General features: G+C 36.9%; 1 protein-coding gene across 1 annotated transcript in view; it reads left to right on the forward strand.

Annotated features, from left to right (window-relative positions):
* Positions 1 to 2,187: 2,187 nt before the first annotated feature.
* Positions 2,188 to 19,342, forward strand: part of LOC108971666 (DNA-binding protein D-ETS-3) — a 36,470-nt gene continuing 19,315 nt past the window's right edge. Inside the window, exons 1-4 of the mRNA XM_018937903.1 lie at positions 2,188 to 3,637; positions 5,185 to 5,235; positions 9,966 to 10,049; positions 15,033 to 15,080. Of these exons, the coding sequence (XP_018793448.1) occupies positions 3,556 to 3,637; positions 5,185 to 5,235; positions 9,966 to 10,049; positions 15,033 to 15,080 (265 nt within the window). The 5' untranslated portion in view covers positions 2,188 to 3,555. The remainder of the gene's footprint in view (positions 3,638 to 5,184; positions 5,236 to 9,965; positions 10,050 to 15,032; positions 15,081 to 19,342) is intronic.

The raw sequence follows: 19,342 nt of genomic DNA on the forward strand, positions 1-19,342 counted from the left end.
CCACAAGTCACTGCTCAACGCCACCAAGTCTTGTGTCAGAATGAAGGAAAGAGCAAGCCAGCGTCTGGGCATGCGAGAAAGAGAGTGCGCGCGACGACAGGAGTTTGACGTGCTGTGCGATGGTGGATACCCATTACTCCAGCAATATTTGTATGTGTGTTGGGTGCGTGAGTGAGTGTGGAGTGCGGCGACAATGACGACGAAACGGTAATATCCTTGTGTTTGGTGGAAGGAAAAAGGAAGTGGATAATACATCCGTCCTTGTTGCTTCGTGTGTCACCCACTAGAAAGGGCACCGCACGCTTACTTCGTGCTGTTGGTGCTGGCAGTGGTGTTGTGTTATTGAGGAGCCGTTCAGCGGAGAGAGGCTTCGAATTGCCATACACATCCACACAGAAAATGGTGTGTGAGAAGTTGATTTCGGAATAGGAATTTATTTTTCCAAATTGTGGGCCTACGATAGAATTTGTATGCAACAAATCTGAAACCTTTTTCAAGTTGTGATTAGTCTTGAATTTTCATTTTTAGTAATTTTTTTGAGAGTTGCTATATCAATTACTATATATTTGATTGACCTCTCATGTTCGTTCTTGTAGTATTCTCCTTTTTCATTTTCTATTCCTCTGGTATTGTCCTGGTACCAGGTTCACGGCTAATAATATTCCTGTTCTTGTCCTTAACGTGAAATAAGCTGTTATATTAAGAGGATTAATTCTCGAATATGTTTCACAGCGATGTTTGAGAGACACTGAAATTGATTATAGGTGATTATAGAGCTTACAGCAAACTTAACTACATATTCTATTTATTATGGTTATATGATATTCTTAGGAGTAACTTTTTATTCAGTGGCGGTAGGCTAATATTAAAAATAATATCATATTCGGTCATTAATGACTATCCCGCTTCGTAATTCATTCATTAATAATAAAATAGTGGATAATATTGGAGTTTTTCTAGAATTATTTGTATAAAATATTTGGATAGTTAATATATTATAAGTTATAGTTTTGATGATTATAATGTCAAATACAAGTTGGAAGAGATAAAATATAAATTTGGTTCATGAAAATGACTCTAAATATGTGTTTCACTTTTGCTAATAGCTTTTATGATTAATCTTTAGGCTTAATAAGAACTAAATTTTTTTGAATATTTGAAAATACTAAATACTAAGATTTCCACGTATAGCCACAATATTATAGGTATAGTGAGTTGTACGCTTATTAGCCCAGACCGCACTTGCAGCATTCAGCGGTGCGCAATTTTGCATATCACATTTGTACATATGTTTATTATTTTTATTTTTTGTTTACATATTTTTCAATATTAATTTGTATGTTTTTCAATAATTTGGCAAAAATTTCCGACTATTTTCCTTGTGCGTTTCCTTTCTTCCTACCCACATATCCTGTCTATTCGCACGCCAGCACCGCACGCGCTCTCACTCTCTCCGCCAGCAGTTGAATCTCTCGTCAACTCATTGATGCGTAGAAGCATTTGTAAAGCTCATTTTTGTAATGAGAATAACTAGCGCACTCACATGCAGTGTGTATGCTTAAGTATTTGTGCCTCTGCAAATGTGTGCGTGCGGCGGCTGCTTTTGACGCGCTCTGTGCATGTGTGAGTAGGCCACACCTTGGCTTGACGCTGATTGGTGTACCAACGGAAAATGGGTTGTTGGTGTGTGAGCAGGGCTTCAAGTGTTGGTGTTGGCAGCAGTATGGGTGCTTTATGTATGTACCGTTATTAATGTTGCGCACTTTGTGTAGTATTAGTGTTTCTAGTGAGTTTCTCTTGTTATTAATGCTATAAAGCTGGGATTAAGCGAACATGCATACAACAACTGCAGAGCAACACCCCTAAAGTGTAGTTCAGGCTATGCAATCGAAACGACACTAGTGAGCAAAACCAACTGCGCAAACCTTTGGTGGGTGGGTGGTTGTTGTACATGTGTATGTAGTGAAGTCAAGCGTCGAGACAACCAACCCACATTCACCACATCCGCAAACTCACCCCTGTTGCTGGTGTGCTTTTCGCTCAACGCGGTTGGCAGTGGGTGTGTAGGCGATGCACAACATAGCAGGGGGTTGTTCGGTGTGGCACGATGCGGCGACTGCAATCGGGCTGCGACAGAGCCCGGTAACTGGGCAGGATATGCGCGATTTGGTGACGGAATGAAATCAATTGTTACGTTGCCGTGCCACAGATCGGTCGCAATCCGGTGTAATAAAGACGAACGTGCAAAGTATTCCATACATAAATATATTACAAAAATAGCAGTCGCTGCTACGAGCTGAATTGAAGTGTTGTTTGTAGTTTTACATAACCCGCATTGTACTTTAAGGCCTACAGCGCCACAGGTGTAAACTGAAGTAAATATTACTGAATAATCCTTGAGTAAAAGTAAAGGAAATAGAAACTGTTGAGCACAATTTGTCAGAATTGAAAATTTTCAACTGACTTTTTATTGATGCGGCACAGCGCTGCTAAAAAGACCAAGCAAATTGTTGTACGAACAGTGAACGAAATTAATAACATATTAATCCACTTAAATATAGACAAATCTATGCGCAAACATAATGTCAATACGAGTTCGCACTTGAAAATATATAAATAAGTAGTGCTGAAGTGCTGCCAACGAACAGTCAGCGTTTCAGCGAAGGCGGCGGCAGCGGCAGCGACCATAGTTGTCCGGAAGTCGAGGTGTCCGGTAACGGTAACCGGTTCCGATCGTCATTTTTCCCCTTCCTTTTCCTGTTCCGCCTGTGTGCCAAAGTAAGGTAGCATCTAGCCCGACCGCGAGCTACCAGAGGCCAGCGAGACCTTACATATGTACATTTGAAACGCTCACCTATACATTTACACATAATATATGTATTGTAAATACTTAGGCAGGGTCATATATAAATAAATTCACATTCAGTGAATGTGCGTTGCTACATTTGAAATAAATTAAATTGAAGGAGTGTCGGTTACGGCAATTCACATCTTGTGCCGACCGCCCACAAACATTTGCGAGCGCGCATTGTTCCAGCGCAAGCTTCCCGTGAGCATTAGAAAAATTCTTGTGTGTAAGTTAGTGAAAACGGCGAACCAAATTGTCGGTCTCCGGTGTTATTACCTTCCGGTGTGACCGACACAATTATATACAAATATTTGAAGGATTCGGTCGCGGTTTGACGTGAGCGCATGTTTCCACATACTAATTTTGCCATTTTATTGCTCAAAGGTGTATAAACTTGAAAGCTGTTAAAAAATTTTTGAGCTATAAAACGATTTGTTACTTCGAATTCATGCGACTTTTATGACTAATTTAAATTGGTGTTCTATTGCGACTAATAAAATTAGTTTTATTTAAATTACATTGTGTTATTCACTCTCAAAAAGTGTAAAAGTAGAAACTAAAGTTTGTTTAGTGCAACTCTTAGTCCAAAGTTAACTGTAAACAATTGTGAACACATTGCGAGTTTCTTGGTGTAACTGAGCACATTTGCCGTCGGCGGTGTGCTGGATAACGCAAAAATTGCCGCCGCCCATTTGTGTCCTGGTGCCATGATGCTTGACATTAAAACATCAGCTGATTATTTGTCACGTTCGACGGGAAGTTTTAGCAATTTTTCAATGTTATTCGCAGGTGAGTTGCACAATAAGTATATGTTGTTTTATGATGTTTTAATTGCAACCAGTTGTGAAGTCTTAAACTTGGCTAATCGTGAAAGTAATTTTCTGGATATATGATGTATAAATATATTGAAGAGATGTTGTGACGAAATGAATTGATGATTGCTATATCTGTAAGGTGAAATTTTATAGTTTTAGCACAGTTCGGATAATTCGATCAAATATCTCCAATCACAAATGGATCGATTTTATTGCGAGTTTGCAGTGATGCGCAGATGGAAATTCGGTTCAGGAGGCTTTTTTTGCGTTAAGTGGGAGCATGGTTCATTAGTGTAAAATAAGGCGAAATTTTATATTTTTTATGAGAAAGTGAAAAAACCAATTATACATTGTGACATTTCAATAATAATCTGGTTAATTTTCATGGAGAATTATTAAAAAATACGGCAATGACAGCAATTTCCTTGGATCTTCTCGGAAAAAAGATGAATTGTGGTGTCTCTCGTAACTTCGTGCCGAAAACACAAAATCAAAATCATATGGTTAGATAATCGCTTTGCCTATGTAACGCTGGAGGATTTTACGATATTTCGATTTTTCACTTTTTGAGAACTTTCCAATTTATGAGAGATACTGAATTTGAGTTGCGGGAAAACGCTCTAAAGCTCTGAAATCTGATGTTATAGGTTCCTAAGAGAAGTATTAAAATATCATATCTTCATCAAGTTTGCTCCAAATAACGGGAATTTTGCACACATAATTCCTGAGAAGTTATGCATTAATTTGAGATAAAGTGGCTCATGTGGCACTTGTACATCGGTCTTCTTCTTCTTAATTGGCGTAGACACCACTTACGCGATTATAGTCGAGTTAACAACAGAACATCGGTCTACTTTTTGTTATTTACATACTTTCAAACGGAAATACTTAGTTCCTGGAAAATCGAAACTGTGCTAACCAGACGGTTGAACTTGCCAATTTCCATTATTTTATCGATATATTCAAAATTTGCTCTTTCAGATACATCAAAGTTATCGGAACGAAATCTTAGCATGACATTTAGTACAAAATAGAAATAAATGTAACAAAACCATTTAAGTGTTTTGGAGGTCTACTTTATCACGAACACAAGTATTTGAAGGGCAGAAAATATACAGTGAAGGTCGTGAAGTCGTCAAAAGCTTGCCTTAATCGAGTCGTTCATTTAAGTTAAGGAAACAGAGCTTGACAATCTTCATGTTGATATTGTTTTGAGTATGAAGCGTGAATCTTAGCAAAAACAACGTCGAATAGAAGTCTCAATAAAGATGTACTACATTCATTAAACGTTGATTATTATGTTGATGATTATGCTGCTGATGAGATATGGGTTTATGAATACAATGTCGATACTGTCCTAAAATTAGCCGAAACCGATATATTCAATAGATTTGTTTCCCTTGACTTGACTCGAATTCTCTTCCTTTATCAAATCTCTGGCTTATTTATTTATATACATATGTATTCTTCAGTTTCCTTAATTATAAATGTTGTAATTTAATTTTATCATTTTCATTACAGATTCCTCATACAAGTCCTCTTGGGGATCACATGGCTCTACGCAGTCGCAGGGTAAGTTAAACTAGATCCAAGAGACTTGCCAATTTTTTATTGTATTGGCGCTTTAAGAGTACATAATTGTTGTATTTTCAAAAGAAAGTTATAACATTTTGCTTCTTATGTGAAACATGAACGACAATAAAATTTGATTTGTAATTTGAGGCCTCTTTTCTCTCAGAGACTTAGTTATTTTTTAAAGTAAAAAAATAATGGTAATTTTTTTAAAATTTCCTGAGTAATGATAACTTATACATGTAACATTATTAATGAACTTTTGAAGTGCTACAAATTACTTAAAATTCACTGTAAAACTTCTAAGTGGCAATAATGAAAGTTGTTCTTGGTTAAGAAAGTTTCTCAGCACCTGCGTTAGAACGCGCCCATTTACAGGTTCACGCCCAGTCGATGATACAAATAGTATATGGTATATGCACCACACATACCATGTAGATGGAGATGGGTACCTGTGCATGTGCACACCATAAATCGACGCCTACCAGAAAAACACACTCACACCTATTAAAATGACAAGGTGTGAAAATCATTTCTTGTATTCGATTAGTCCTTACGAACACGCACATTAAAGGCGTTGCCCATTCATGTGTGTAAACTTAACCAAATGTATGCACAGATATATATACACTCATATATGGATGCAAGAAATTGTCAATGGCAGCGGCTGGTTTACAATAAATAGCTTTCACGCCAATTCATGCAATTTATGTTTTCCTAAAGGGTAGCTGGGCATTATTAATGCGCCTAAATGGTTATGCCCTTCTTCAAAAATCATACAAACACATGTACATACATATATTTGTATTTGTGCATTTTGTTCGACTTCATTCGACAGTGTACTACAATAAGCTCACTCAAGCGTGCAATTTAAACAAATCGACAATCAATAACAACAAATAATATATTCACACAAATGAGCTCGTACTTACACACATACATATGTTTATTCAATTGAATGACTGGTTGAAAGAAGTCGTAATCTTAACCAGAAACATGGGTTTTGCATGTAAATATATGCGCATTGGGGTTGGGCGATTTGTTTGAAGATAATGGCGTGAAAAGATGATTGTGTATGAAAGCCAGTTTACTCAGGTTATTTAGGTGTGAGGATAGTTTTTGGTTTATTGATTGACATGTAGTGAGAGGGAGGAGAACACATTATCTCTATTATGCGCTCAAATATACATACTTAGATATAAATTGGCAGACTAATCAGATGAGATCTTTCAACTAATGATATATGTGTAATTTATTTTAGATAGTAAGTACTCATTTACCTAATTTTAAAGAAATCTGTCGGTGATAATATTTGATTACAATTTAGTAGAAGGTAATTAGAAATAAGTATTTTCGTTCAAAATATGTTGGTGAGTATGCTCGTTATGACTTTTCAAACATTGTTAAACAATAGAAAAATGAAGTAGAAAACGTTATAAGTCTCGACTGAGAAAGCCATCAATGCCGTCAGCGTATGACTTTTAATGGCTTCAGGACGAATGGCGCGTTTCGCGAAACCAAAATTAACCAAAATGTTTTGAATCGATCTGTAAGAGGTATTTTTGGAGTACTATTCCTTCAACCTTTTGGATGCTTTCGTCTTTAACTGAGGTGGATGGACGACCGTCATGAGGCGGGCTTTCGATGAATTCACGAACTTCATTGAATGCTTTGTGTCAGTCAACTACTTTCTTTCTTAATAAATACATTTTCTCAAAACTCTTCTACAATATTTTGAACGACTCCGTAGCCGTGATTTCACCAAATTACAACCAAACTTGTTGTAATGTTCTTTCTTAGTAATTTCTCTTGCCGTAAGCAAAAAACGAATTGATATATGACGATAAAAAAAAGTCTTATACCAATCTCGGAAAAGGGTACAGATTTTAATATGACTCTTAATTTAAAGTTTCTTTGTACTAATTTTTTATATTTACTCAAAATTGTTGCCATTAAATATATTTTGAGCAATATTTCATATAAAAAGGCACTCTTATACATCGCTATGCAAAAGTAAGTGAAAAAGTTTGTATTCAATCACAGCATGTCCTGTGGAGTTTCAGCTTCGCTGCATGTGACTCACAACATAAAGCACAAATTCAATGGAATACGAAAACCCAAAAGTTTGCTTTAACACCATGCCACACACTGCCTTCAAGTCACTCCAGTACCCCCACCACCCCGCTTTGTATTGTGCGCGCTTGTCGCTTGAGTGGCATCACAAAGGACATCATCAGCGACATCACTGTCACACCACATCACACCAATTCGTAACGCCAGCATACACATTGTTGTTGTTGCACAAAGTAAACTGTGATTGCGCTTTTCGTTGTTGGCTGCGTACACTCGTGCGTTGTTGTACGCGTGTTCTCGCAAAGTAAGAACCAAAATAGAAAAATAAAATCACGAGCATGTTGTTTTTGTCATTGCTATTGCTGTTGCTGTTGCTGCTGCCGGCGGTGTCACAGTTGTGTGCCATCGCCCGTGGGTGTAATTTCTATAGCGCTTACTTTTGTCACTTCTCCTTTGCTTTTTTGGCAACACAACTTTCATTGTTCTTCGGCTGGCCGCTTTGTGTTGCGATTGGCTGTGTTGCGCTCGTTGTTTGTGTTGTTGCATGTTTTTCTTTCGCACTGTTGCGTTCTGGAACAATTTTAAATTGAATCGCTTGCGGCATTGTTTCATCGCTTTGTAATCACAATCTATTAAAAAGTTCCTCATGCCAACAACCTTTGGTGGTGATTTCGGCTTTGTCTTGGTGTTTTTGTTGTTTGCTATTTTGAGTGTCATTTGGTGTTTGTGCAATCCTCTGAAAAAGGGTATTTGATGCACAGATCAGTTTGCGGTTGATAAGATATTAGCCCCGAGGTGGCTTCTTAGGCTGTCAGTCATATTTGGTGATTTTATGACACTTTGAAGCGCTCTTTGCAAAAGACATGCACGTTGTAGGGAGGGAGTAATTTAGTTATGTGCGATAATTTAGACTTCAGTGTATTGTGATATTGATGATATTACGGTTTAGTTTTCGCTATGCTACCTTGTTTAATTTTATAAACATATTCAGTTTCATCTACTTGGCCGATGTTATAGGAATTCTCCAATTCTATAAGTCTCCACATAGTTCTGTTTCATATATTGTTTTAATGGTAAATGACTAAAATATAACTAGGAAAACTAATTTTGTTTTATTTCTCGAAAATGCCTGATGTCTATTAAAATGACCCAATAACATTTGATTCGATGGTTTTGAGTGAATGGATATTCCCGAATTTTCTCTAGAGTTTTCATACCCGCTCAGGAAAGAGTACTAAGTGAAGTTAAACTGTATATGGAATAAGTTTTTTATTGTTTTCAAAATTCGAAGCAGTGAAGATCTTAGCATTAGAATAAGTTATGGATTTGCGGGATTTTTATATCTTCTATAGGATACAGGATTCTAAATTAAGTTTACCACAAAGTTTGTCGGAAACCCCTTAAGGTGTGTGTATATAAATGAATTAGCCCTATATCGGATCACTATAAAATAAAGTTACCATAGAAACTACAGACTTGATCCGGAAAGTAATTTAAATAAATTTAAAAAAATTTATTGAACTTTCTTCTTTAAAAATTTTCAAAGTAGGCTCTTTCTGCGTCGATTCAGCGCTGCCAGCTCGATTTCCAAGTATTGAAAACGTAACGGAAGGCATTCTCTAGAATATCCTTGAGAGCCGAGGTGCATGCTGCTTGGATCCCCTCTGTCGTCTCAAAATGCTTGCCTTTCATCGGCCTTTTCAGGCAAAGAAACAAAAAAAGTCTGGGGGGGTTCGTCTGGGATGTAGAGCGGCTGCGGAAGCGTTGGGATGCCAGCCTTGGTTAGGTAGCTGTTCACAAGAAAGACGGTTGGAACATTTCCACTCGCCGCAATTTCTGGTCGACAGCGATCACTTTTGGGACCATCGACGGTCTGAGTTCAAAGCCTTGCGCACACAAATCTCATTGTCGGTGTATGTCGCAGGTCTTCCAGTACGGTCTTCATCAGCGACCTCTTCCCGGCCCTCCACAAAGGCCTGGTGCTACCGAAACACACCACTTCTTACTAAAGCAACATCTGAGTAAGCCCATTGAACAAACGTCTCTGTCTCTGTCGCATATTTACCTAGTTTCACACAGAATTTAATCGCGTAAATCTGCTCTAATGAACGCTGTATTTTCGGATTGCAAACCCTCATCATAATTTGGAAAAGTTTTTATTTGCAAAAATATTTTAAGGCAATATGACATGAGTTCTTATCCTAGACCAGCGATGGAATCTCCGACTAAATTATTCTTTACGTACCACTGTAGTACGTAGCTTTTATACACACTTACCGATCCAAATCGACATAAAGATCTTTTTATACTTTTTTATGCTATTAGAATTATACCTATGGAGGGATGTGGCTGAAGTTACCGCGTTCTCTTGTTATTTGATTAGTATATAAGTTTCAAAAGTTTAATTTATTCTCTTCAATTGCCCCAAATTCTTCACTAGCACTAGAATAACGTTTAATGGAAAAAATCTGAGCATGTCAAAATGTGTGACAAGAACTTAGACCACAATGTTAAGGAATTGCGCTAATTAAAAGTTGTCTGCCATATTTCTCTCTTTCTTATTGATATATATATATTCTACTTATCTAGAATTGAAAATTAAATTAAGCAACCAACCTCAAATTACAAAATGTTAAATGTTTATAATTTTCTTTTAGGCTACAGCTCAAATGCGCTAAGCAGCGTGGGCATGAGCGTCGGCAAGTCATCGCTTGATCCGCATTCACATCTTAGACAGCCTGGTAAGTCCAAAAAATTCATTTTTAACTGCGAATAATTTGAATACGCTCTATTTTCGCTTTACGCTCGAAATGAATGAAAACTAAAGTGTTTTGGGATATTTTACCCTCACAGTGTACTGAAAGATGTGGGATTTTATGACAAATTGCTGCATGCCAATTCCATTGAGTACCACTCAAGCGAAAACCTTAAAACGAGAGCAAAAAATTGAAGTAAATATTTTAAAAATGCTTTAAAAGCGCTGCAGAACGAGTGAATTCTCTATGTGTTGCATGCGTGTGTGGAAATATTGCCACAAAGCAATGCGAAATCAAAGCGACATTGACACAGAGACGTAACAAAAAGCGACAGAACGACAACAACACTTAGGCCACCACACGCATCAAGTAACTATTGTTGCAAGTGAATGTGTGCAATTGTGCGCAAGGTAAAACACTCCATGCACTCCACACACTCCACTTTAAAGTGTGCCCAAATACTCGAAATGCAAAAAATCCAAAACAAAGGCGAAGCTACTTCGTATTGTGAGTGCTTTGAAGGCTGACTGACTGGTTCACTGACTGGCTGGCGCATTAAGGTTGCCAAATTTTGTAAACATATTTACATACAGTAGCAAATCAAACAGAAATTCGCCACTTCATAGACACTCGAAAGACAAATAAAGAGTTTTATATTTGAGAAAGAGAGAGTAAAATGTGGAGGAAAATTAAACATAGCTAAAACGGTCAAAATGAAACAATTGAAAAGCCTTAAAACGTTCTCAATTAAGGTTAAAACTGTATAAAAAGTCCGAGTGAGAACATATTAGTTGAGCCAGGGGTGGGCAGAAAAAAGTGAATCCGAATATAAAAGTGCAATGAAGTGTACTTGAATTCATCCACGGAGGCTGGTGTTTGAGTTAGTGCTCATTTGCGGTATCTGGCTTGTCAAAATTGACATTCAATACCTTTTGATTTTATGCGGCGTATATGAATGGGAAAAACATACAGTTATATGCGTTAACTGTGTCGAAATGTCACGAAGATGAACGCGTGCCATTATGGACAATAGGAGGCACGCGTCAGAAGGTCGTATAACGACTAAAACTAACATACTACGGATAAAGCCAAATTTCTGACTTTTGTTAAGATTTCAATGGCGAAATGGTTTTTTGGCCCGCAGAAAAAGGCAGTGAGGTGTGCATGTACATATGCATAGTAAAATCGAAATATTATCGGTTATACTCGTAGCATGCGTGAGTAGACTGATACATTGAATAAAAACTTATGGCAAAAATGCAGTCTGCTTTGGACGGGAAGCTGGTTTGACAAGCAGCATAGTATACAACTAATAAGAGCAAATGCGATCTACAAGCACGTGCTGAGAGCCAGACCAGTAATTGTTAAATAATAAATGCGAAAAAAACTCGACGCATATTAAGGAAATGTAACCTTCTTGCAGCTATTGTGCAAGCCATTAGCGAGCGGCGAGCACACATTATTGCGTTTATTTTGCAAATGCAATTGCTTTCCGCTGTGTACTTACATACATAATATACATATGCATATTATATATATACTTGTATGAATATAACATTGAAACAAAGCGAACGCTGAAGCCTCGACACTAATGCCGCTTAATAATGAATCTGGGCAAATTTTAGTGAATGTGTGCCTCATGAGTGTTTGCAAGTGGTGGTGGCAGGATATGAAAAACATAAATACTGAATTTCAGCGTATGACTGCCGTCGCAAACATATTTACAAATTCATTTAGTCGACAATAGTCGCAATGTTCTGCAACAGGCTGAAAACTTTCAAGCATCATACGCTTAGAAAACAACACTCAAGTTTCGGTACTCGCAATTGTATTTTCGAAATGCATTTAGGCAACCGTCGAGTGCTCTGCTGTGTATGAAAAACTTGCGAAGAAGGATATGCTTGCATAAATGTGTGACCAGAAGTCCTTGAGCACGCTTACACACGTGCCATTTTTTTAATATAAATAAATCGGAAACGCATGCAGGCCGTACCGGAATGGCACTAAGTAATGCATATTTCTGTATTCCGTTATAAATATAAAGCATGCAAGATTTTTCTTTTTTCAACCAGAAATGGAATTCTGCAGAGATTTTTTTTTTTGTTTCACTTTTGAAACTTTGTTGTAGGAAGACTTCGAAAAATAAGTGCACAAAATTCTTCGATTCTCATATATCATCATCATCATCATCAAAATAATATTTATATATATAAAATATATGATACTCTTACAACCTGTTGCTACAGAATGGAATAGTTTCGTTCACCTAATGGTTATGTGTATCACCTAAACTAAAGCGTCTATCCCGCTGTAGGATGAGGAGAAAAGTTGAAATACGGGTGACTGTCTGCCTGTCCGTCCATCCATCCATGCAAATTATAACGTGAATAAAATTTGATATATCTTGATTATGCTTAAAAAGTGTCATAATTAAGCACTAGATCAAAATATGGAAGTCTAATTTGGCACAAGGGATTGCAGTGGCCAGGGGTACCTGTGGGAAACAACTTTAGAAAAAGTGGAGGCAACCCGACCTTTAACAAGTTCAACGTACATATCTCCAAAACTACTAAAGCTACCAAAACCAATATTGCTCGGCTCAAATATTATAAAAACTCTTACCGGCAATATGAAAATGAAATAAATCGGAATATAACCCCGCTTACAGACCATATAACAGTACTGTTCAAAACCACTAAAAGCGCAATAAACCATTAACTAATTACGCCAGAGTCGATAAATTTTACCACCGAGTTGGTGTGAGAGAGCGTTTTGGGGGGTGTGAAAACTGGACGATGGGCGTGGTACCGTCCATATTTTTTTGAAATCACATATCTCCGGACCCGACTGACCGATTTCGACTAATTTTACTACGTAGCATTCTTTTTATATTCCTAAGTCACAGTGCAAAAAATGGGTTACCTTAATGAAACCCAGAAACATGTTTATTGTAAGTGACATGATAATTTTTAATAGAAAAAATCGGGTCGATACTACCTCAACCCATACACAACATATAATGATTTTAGTTTTTCTAACAAACCTTATCGTGAATAAGTCGATCAGTATATGAGTTATACAGATTATATGTATATAAAAAATTGCTTAGATTCCGATCCTCTTGTTGTAGTTTTACATCTTAAGATATTCTCCTGGTTTAGATTCTTGCAAGTTGCAAGAATTAAAATGTTCGGTTGCGCCCAAACTTATTCATTTCTTACTTGTTTTCAATTTGAAATGTTTACCTTCGTTAATAGAATTTGCTCAAAAAAAAAAAAACAGAGTTACAAAAGTTTTTCAGAAAGCAGATAAGTATATACATATGTTGACTATAATGTAAATAATTTATTAGAGGCTGTCGACAGTACTCAAACGCAGGTCTTTAAGTTAATCTTAGTTTCCGAATTATAAGCCATAAAAAACTTTTCTTAATCGTATTTGTCACAATTTGGAAATAACATCAAATGAGTAGATAGATTTTTGGCCGATGTAAGTAGGAAACCGAACTGATTCCGAAAGGAAACAATAATAAATTATATTAGATCTTCTTACTGATCATCACTAATTCATTTGTGCTATTCAAATACTTGTGTTCACAGACTCCCCAAAACACTCCTGAAATATTTAAGGACTTAACTTCACACGTAAAATGCAGTTGTACAAATATAGGAAAAAATGTATCGATTTGGTTTGCATGCATAGTTTAATGGACCTGCCCAGGCCAACTTTATTATACTCATATACATCGCTTATTGAATTTCAGAAAAAAAATTTTCTGGGTTCCCTGTTTAGTTAAAATAAGATCATATATGTGTAAATATACAGTTAAGACACGTCTTATAATTGTGAACTGAGAATAAGAGTTTTGAGTGTTTCCTGTGATAGAAATCTTTACTTGCTTTAATTTTTTCTGATGTACTAGAGGATCCGTCCACGCTTCACTGTGGCTGAAATATAGATAATACTTCTACTACCATCTATGTATATGATTTTATTAGTTGGATTATAACTATTTGTTAATGAGATATATGATGTTTGTGAAGCAACTTGTGTCAGTTTACAGAAAAATAGATCATAAAGCATTTCGTGTGTTAATAAAGCATTGCTTTTTGGGGAAAAATACTGTTGAATTTGGGCTCAGGGAAATCAATCCCCCGTTGAAAAGATATTTGCTAAGCTGGAAACAGCCGAGATGAGCAAGGTAGGTGCTTCGCAAGTTCATAATCCAATGAATAACTGATTCTGAGAAGTGTTTAAGTCTAATCGGAATAAAGCCGAATTTTCGCGTCGGTGATAGAAACGTAGCTGCATCATTTCCCACTGGAGTCCAATCGGCAGACATCCTAGTGGACTGCACATGATGAACCTTTCTCAGGCGTGGAAAGACGAAAAAGGAGGCTGGAAAGGTTATGACATCAGTCTTTTGGGATGAACGTGATATAATACATACTCAACGACTGATTACTGAGCCAGTTATAATCTATTTCACTGTGTATATGGCTGAAGTTCTTTTCTTCTATTCCAAATACTTAGCAAATGTATTATTTTTGAAGAAGAATCTGTTTAAAATTGTACGCATATCTTCAAACGATTCTGAACAAGTCCTTATGATTTAAAATATAATTTTTGTATTTATGCGTTGTATTGGATTCTAACATAAGGAGATAGAAAGTATCCAATATGCTTACCCTGGTTCTAAGCTACCTCCCCACCAATTTCAGTCAAATCGGTTCAGCCGCTATTGTGTTATAAATGGTGTAACTAACACAAGTTTCTTACATACATATATATAGATTTATTACATATAATTTTTAACACAAGCAACGTTTTCATTTCATTATTACATACATTTATAATAAAAAGGGTCTCGTCTATGTTGTGTGATTCTAGCTATAAATATATTTGAGATATATAAAGTATGCAAATCAAGTATTTACAGTATTTATTTATTCAAATTGTTTTTTCCAGATCCATATCAAATGTTTGGGCCTACCAGCAGTCGACTAGCCAGCTCTGGTGAGTGACGTAACACTATACATATGTATATAAACATATTAATGAGTTGTGTGAATACAGTTACTATATTTAGTTGAATGTTTTAGGCGCGTATTGGTTTTAAAGTCATAAAAGCATAAAGATGCAGGTGTTGAGATTAAATCGGCGCACACACGCCAACAGCTCGCACACACTCCAATGTGACAACTTAAATGTCAAGCGGCTGTCAAGTGAGCACGTGCACAACTTTGCCAAGAGTATCGACCCAACTTATTGCCTGGTGGCTGCATTCAGATGGCAGTTTACCCCACGCATTTTGCAGGTTAAAAAGTTTCTTCGTAMGTGCGTGTGTGTGTGCAAGTAAGTTAATAGAAAAGCTACTTAAAATTCACTTGCAACATGCTATTACGAAAAATTCGTGCAATGCTGTTCATTTGCATAATCATATGTATGTATGTACATTTGTATGAATGCAGCGGAACGAAATTCTTGAAAATATTTATTAGTGTGAATACAAATCCCTATTAGGTGTAACCGAGCCGAGTGTGTGATTTTTATCACTCAAAAGTTATTGTCTCACGGCGCTGTCTATCTGTGTTCAGGGGGTTCCCCCGAAACACCTTTGAATTAATTATAGTTTAACGCAACTACAAATTATTCGAGTTACCCTTGCAGATATCTATCCATAACGGAGTGCGCCTGTGTGTGTGGCGTGCGCCGACCAGACAAGGTGTTTCGTGAAAATATCCCTTTCGTAGTTCGAACTTGCTACATTTCCATAGGGGTGCGGCCCGAATTGGGTTACTTGCCTCTGTAAGTCATGATTTTTTTCTCCCTGCCTTTCTAAAATTATCATATTTTTATTGCTTGCAATTTATTTACATTTTTGTGTGTTTAAATCTGGCGCACGTGATCTAGAAATTTATCAGTTGACTTTTGTGAGAAACCATTAAAGTTTTTGTTTTCAGATAGTGCGAAAGGGTTTGGCGCAATGTATGAAAGGGTTATGTGTTAGGTGGCATTTAATGGACTATTCTGCTTGGTTACGTGGTTCCAGATTGTAGATGTCATCAATTACAGCTCTTTCGAAATAAAGTGTTAATGTGGCTCGCTTCGAGTTCATTAAAAATTCATAACGTATGCTTTTAGTATGTTGCATAAAAATATAATGTTTTATGGGCGTGGTTGACTTAAATAAATGCCCATTAATCTTGTGGGCCTGCAGGGTGGGCATGTAATATATGTATATATATTTACCTCTTTAACGGTCAGTTTATATTTTAAGCTTTTACATTCGTAGTCAGATTTTTATAAAATCATTAATGAGTTCTGTTTGAAAATTTTGTGTATGGGGTATATTTATGTAGGCGACGTACACGGACGGACGACTCGAAGCGGACAGACATATTTATATATAGATATATTATTAATTACATACATTTCTAACTAAACAACTATTACTTACATTTTTAACTTAAACTACATAAATACGAAAGAATGCAACCATGCTATGGTAGCCGTAGTCAATCCCAACTTGACGAATATGCAAGACGCGTACCCGACAACGGATAAACGGGACAGGTGCTTTTTGAATATGAATGGAGATGAAACTAAATAAATGTACTCGTATACTTGTTAACTACAAGATTTGCAGTGTGTATTTATTTCCTACATGCATGAATATAAGGGTCACTCAAAACCATTTTGAAAAATCGTTTGGGCCTAAGTAAAGTGAAAGCACAGTTGGTTCCAGAATCACCAAATTTTTACGAAAAACCGTGTCGAGTTAACTTTGAAACAATGCTTTCCGACTATCAGGATGTAAGATAAGGTAAGATAAGATAAAGAATGAGGATTGCACCGCGACCTAGGGACTATTGTTCCCTCTACTAACTCACAGCGTCTCACTTAGCCCCAGCAAATTGATGAATTCCAATATTCTGCTAGGTGCTAAYGAGGCGATGTGATCCCTATTTAGAAACATGGATCCAAGGGCCTTAATCCTGCGTCTGCAGATTGCTGGGMAATCCATTAGCAGGTGTTCTGGAGTTTCGGWWTCCCAGTCGCAGAACCGGCAATTTGCGCAAGAAGCTAGGTTTGCAATGGCCGGTGTAAAAGGCGACCAGTAGCCTGACTTTATCTCTTGGGAGATTGATTATGAGTTTAAACCTCTTGAGGTTGTAACCCTTCATTAGCAGCTTTGCGTGACGCAAGATCAGGATGTAAGGAATCGTATTATTATATTACTGGCGGTGAGTCTCGGATGTATGTTTACGACCCGGAAACAGACTATCAATCGCCCGAATTTCGGGGCAAAGGTGAGCCGAAGCCGAAAAACCACATCAAAGCAGATCAAAAACCAAGGTTATGTTGACAGTTTTCTTCAGAATTGAGGTGTAGTGCAATAACAATAACAAGGATTTTGACTTTAACAATTCTTTCGAAGATTCGAAAAAACGTTGACACAAGCGTATTGGGGCCAAGCGGTATTACTTTGAGGGGGACGACATAGATTTTGAACAATAAATTAAGAATTTTAGAATTATGAACAAAGTTTTACTATCTTTTGCCCCCAGTAGTGTATGTTCAAAAACGAAAAAAAGTTTGGTAGAGATAAAAAATGTATTATCTTTCTTTTCGTATTTGTATATTAACTGATACGTTTTATTAGTTTTTACTTCAAGCCCATACATTATTAATTTTGAACTCTTGAAGGATCCTTTTTGGCATCGGTTACTAGTAGTTCAGCTACAGGTTAGGTATACTAGATCTACAACTGGTCTGATAAAATGAGCAGTGAATTTTGGTCAAACTTATAGTACAAAAAAAGTTATAGAATCGCTCAAATTCTTTTTGAAAAATCGGAATCTACATATGTATGAGCTACTGCGGTTCCGACGAATGCCTATCTTATTCCGGAGAAAAGGACGTGTACAAAATTTCAGATCGATATCTCATAAAAGAATTTTCGGCGTCCGATATGTTTTAAATATTTAGAAGTACAGGTTTGCAAACCGTTCAGAGTTCGAAGTTGTGACAACAAGCTTCGTCATTCATTGCCAGTTTGATTTCAACAATTTTGTATAAATATTTGGAACAATTTAATAACTTCAAAATTATTGCAAACAACGGTTTATAGCACATTTCCTTCTAAGATTGCATTATAATACTCTTGCGAAATATATTTAAATATACATTTCTTTTCTGAATTGATCTTTCCTGGGCCGTTTCTAAGAGTTTTAATATCAACAACTAGTTAGTATTTTCAAAAATAAATCTGAGAAAAAAATGTGCTTGCTTTGTTCTAGTCAACAAAGTCGGTTATATCACTAATAAAACTCACGTCAAATCGCAATCAACTCATTTAAAGAATTTCGATACTGAAATAAAATCTTGAAACCCACCTCATTTATTGATTTTCAGCACGAAAATTGTGGTCATAACGAAACGGTTCCTTTGGCTGCTCAAGCAACGGCAATGAAGTGTTCAAGTAGACAAAAGTCACATTAGACGAAAAAGTTAACAAAAACAAGCAATTTAAGAATACATAGGCACACAAAAAATGTATTTCAAATGTCCCACTTCTACATATTTTATTTCTGACGAAATAAACAAACAAAACCCGAGCAATATTTATAGGCAAGATATAACCTGGCTGACTGCTTGGCATATGCTGACCTTATTTTGCATAACCTTTACAACCGTGAACCACAATTGCGAAATGTTTTTGACTCGCCAACCGCCAGCCGCCAACAACCAAACCGCTACCAGCTCCCCAACATGACTGCTGCACACACACACTTAAGTGTTTGTATGCATGTATTTACATGGCTTCGTCAGCTAAGGGTGTGTGTTTCAAAAATCCATACTTTCTCCAACCGATTCAACGACGAAAACGCCATTTTATGACGTCCTCGTCTCCCCTGAAAGCTAACGGAATTAGCATAAAAATGTCCTATCGCGCCCACTATTTTCCGGCGCGACAACCAAATTGTGTCCATGTGCGACTGCACCACTGCATGTGCGTGCGTGTGTATAATATATAAGTTACCTCGTAATGGTGGCGCGTTTGTGTGTTCGCGTGTATTTAAATTTGAGCTCCATTTTGATGAACCTACAGACTGACTTGGCAGAACGGAAGGACGGCTGTCTGAGTGGGTGGTCATGTTGCGCTTTCGTCTTTTATGTTATTCACATTCAATTTTCCTTCTTGCCACAGCAGGCTCGTGCGGCTTCTTAAAGATGTCGTGACTTCTCGAGACCTGCACGCTAGCAAGGCGTTG

Source organism: Bactrocera latifrons, unplaced genomic scaffold, assembly GCF_001853355.1.
Source record: "Bactrocera latifrons isolate USDA-ARS-PBARC rearing strain unplaced genomic scaffold, ASM185335v1 scaffold_35, whole genome shotgun sequence".
Lineage (NCBI taxonomy): Eukaryota > Metazoa > Arthropoda > Insecta > Diptera > Tephritidae > Bactrocera > Bactrocera latifrons.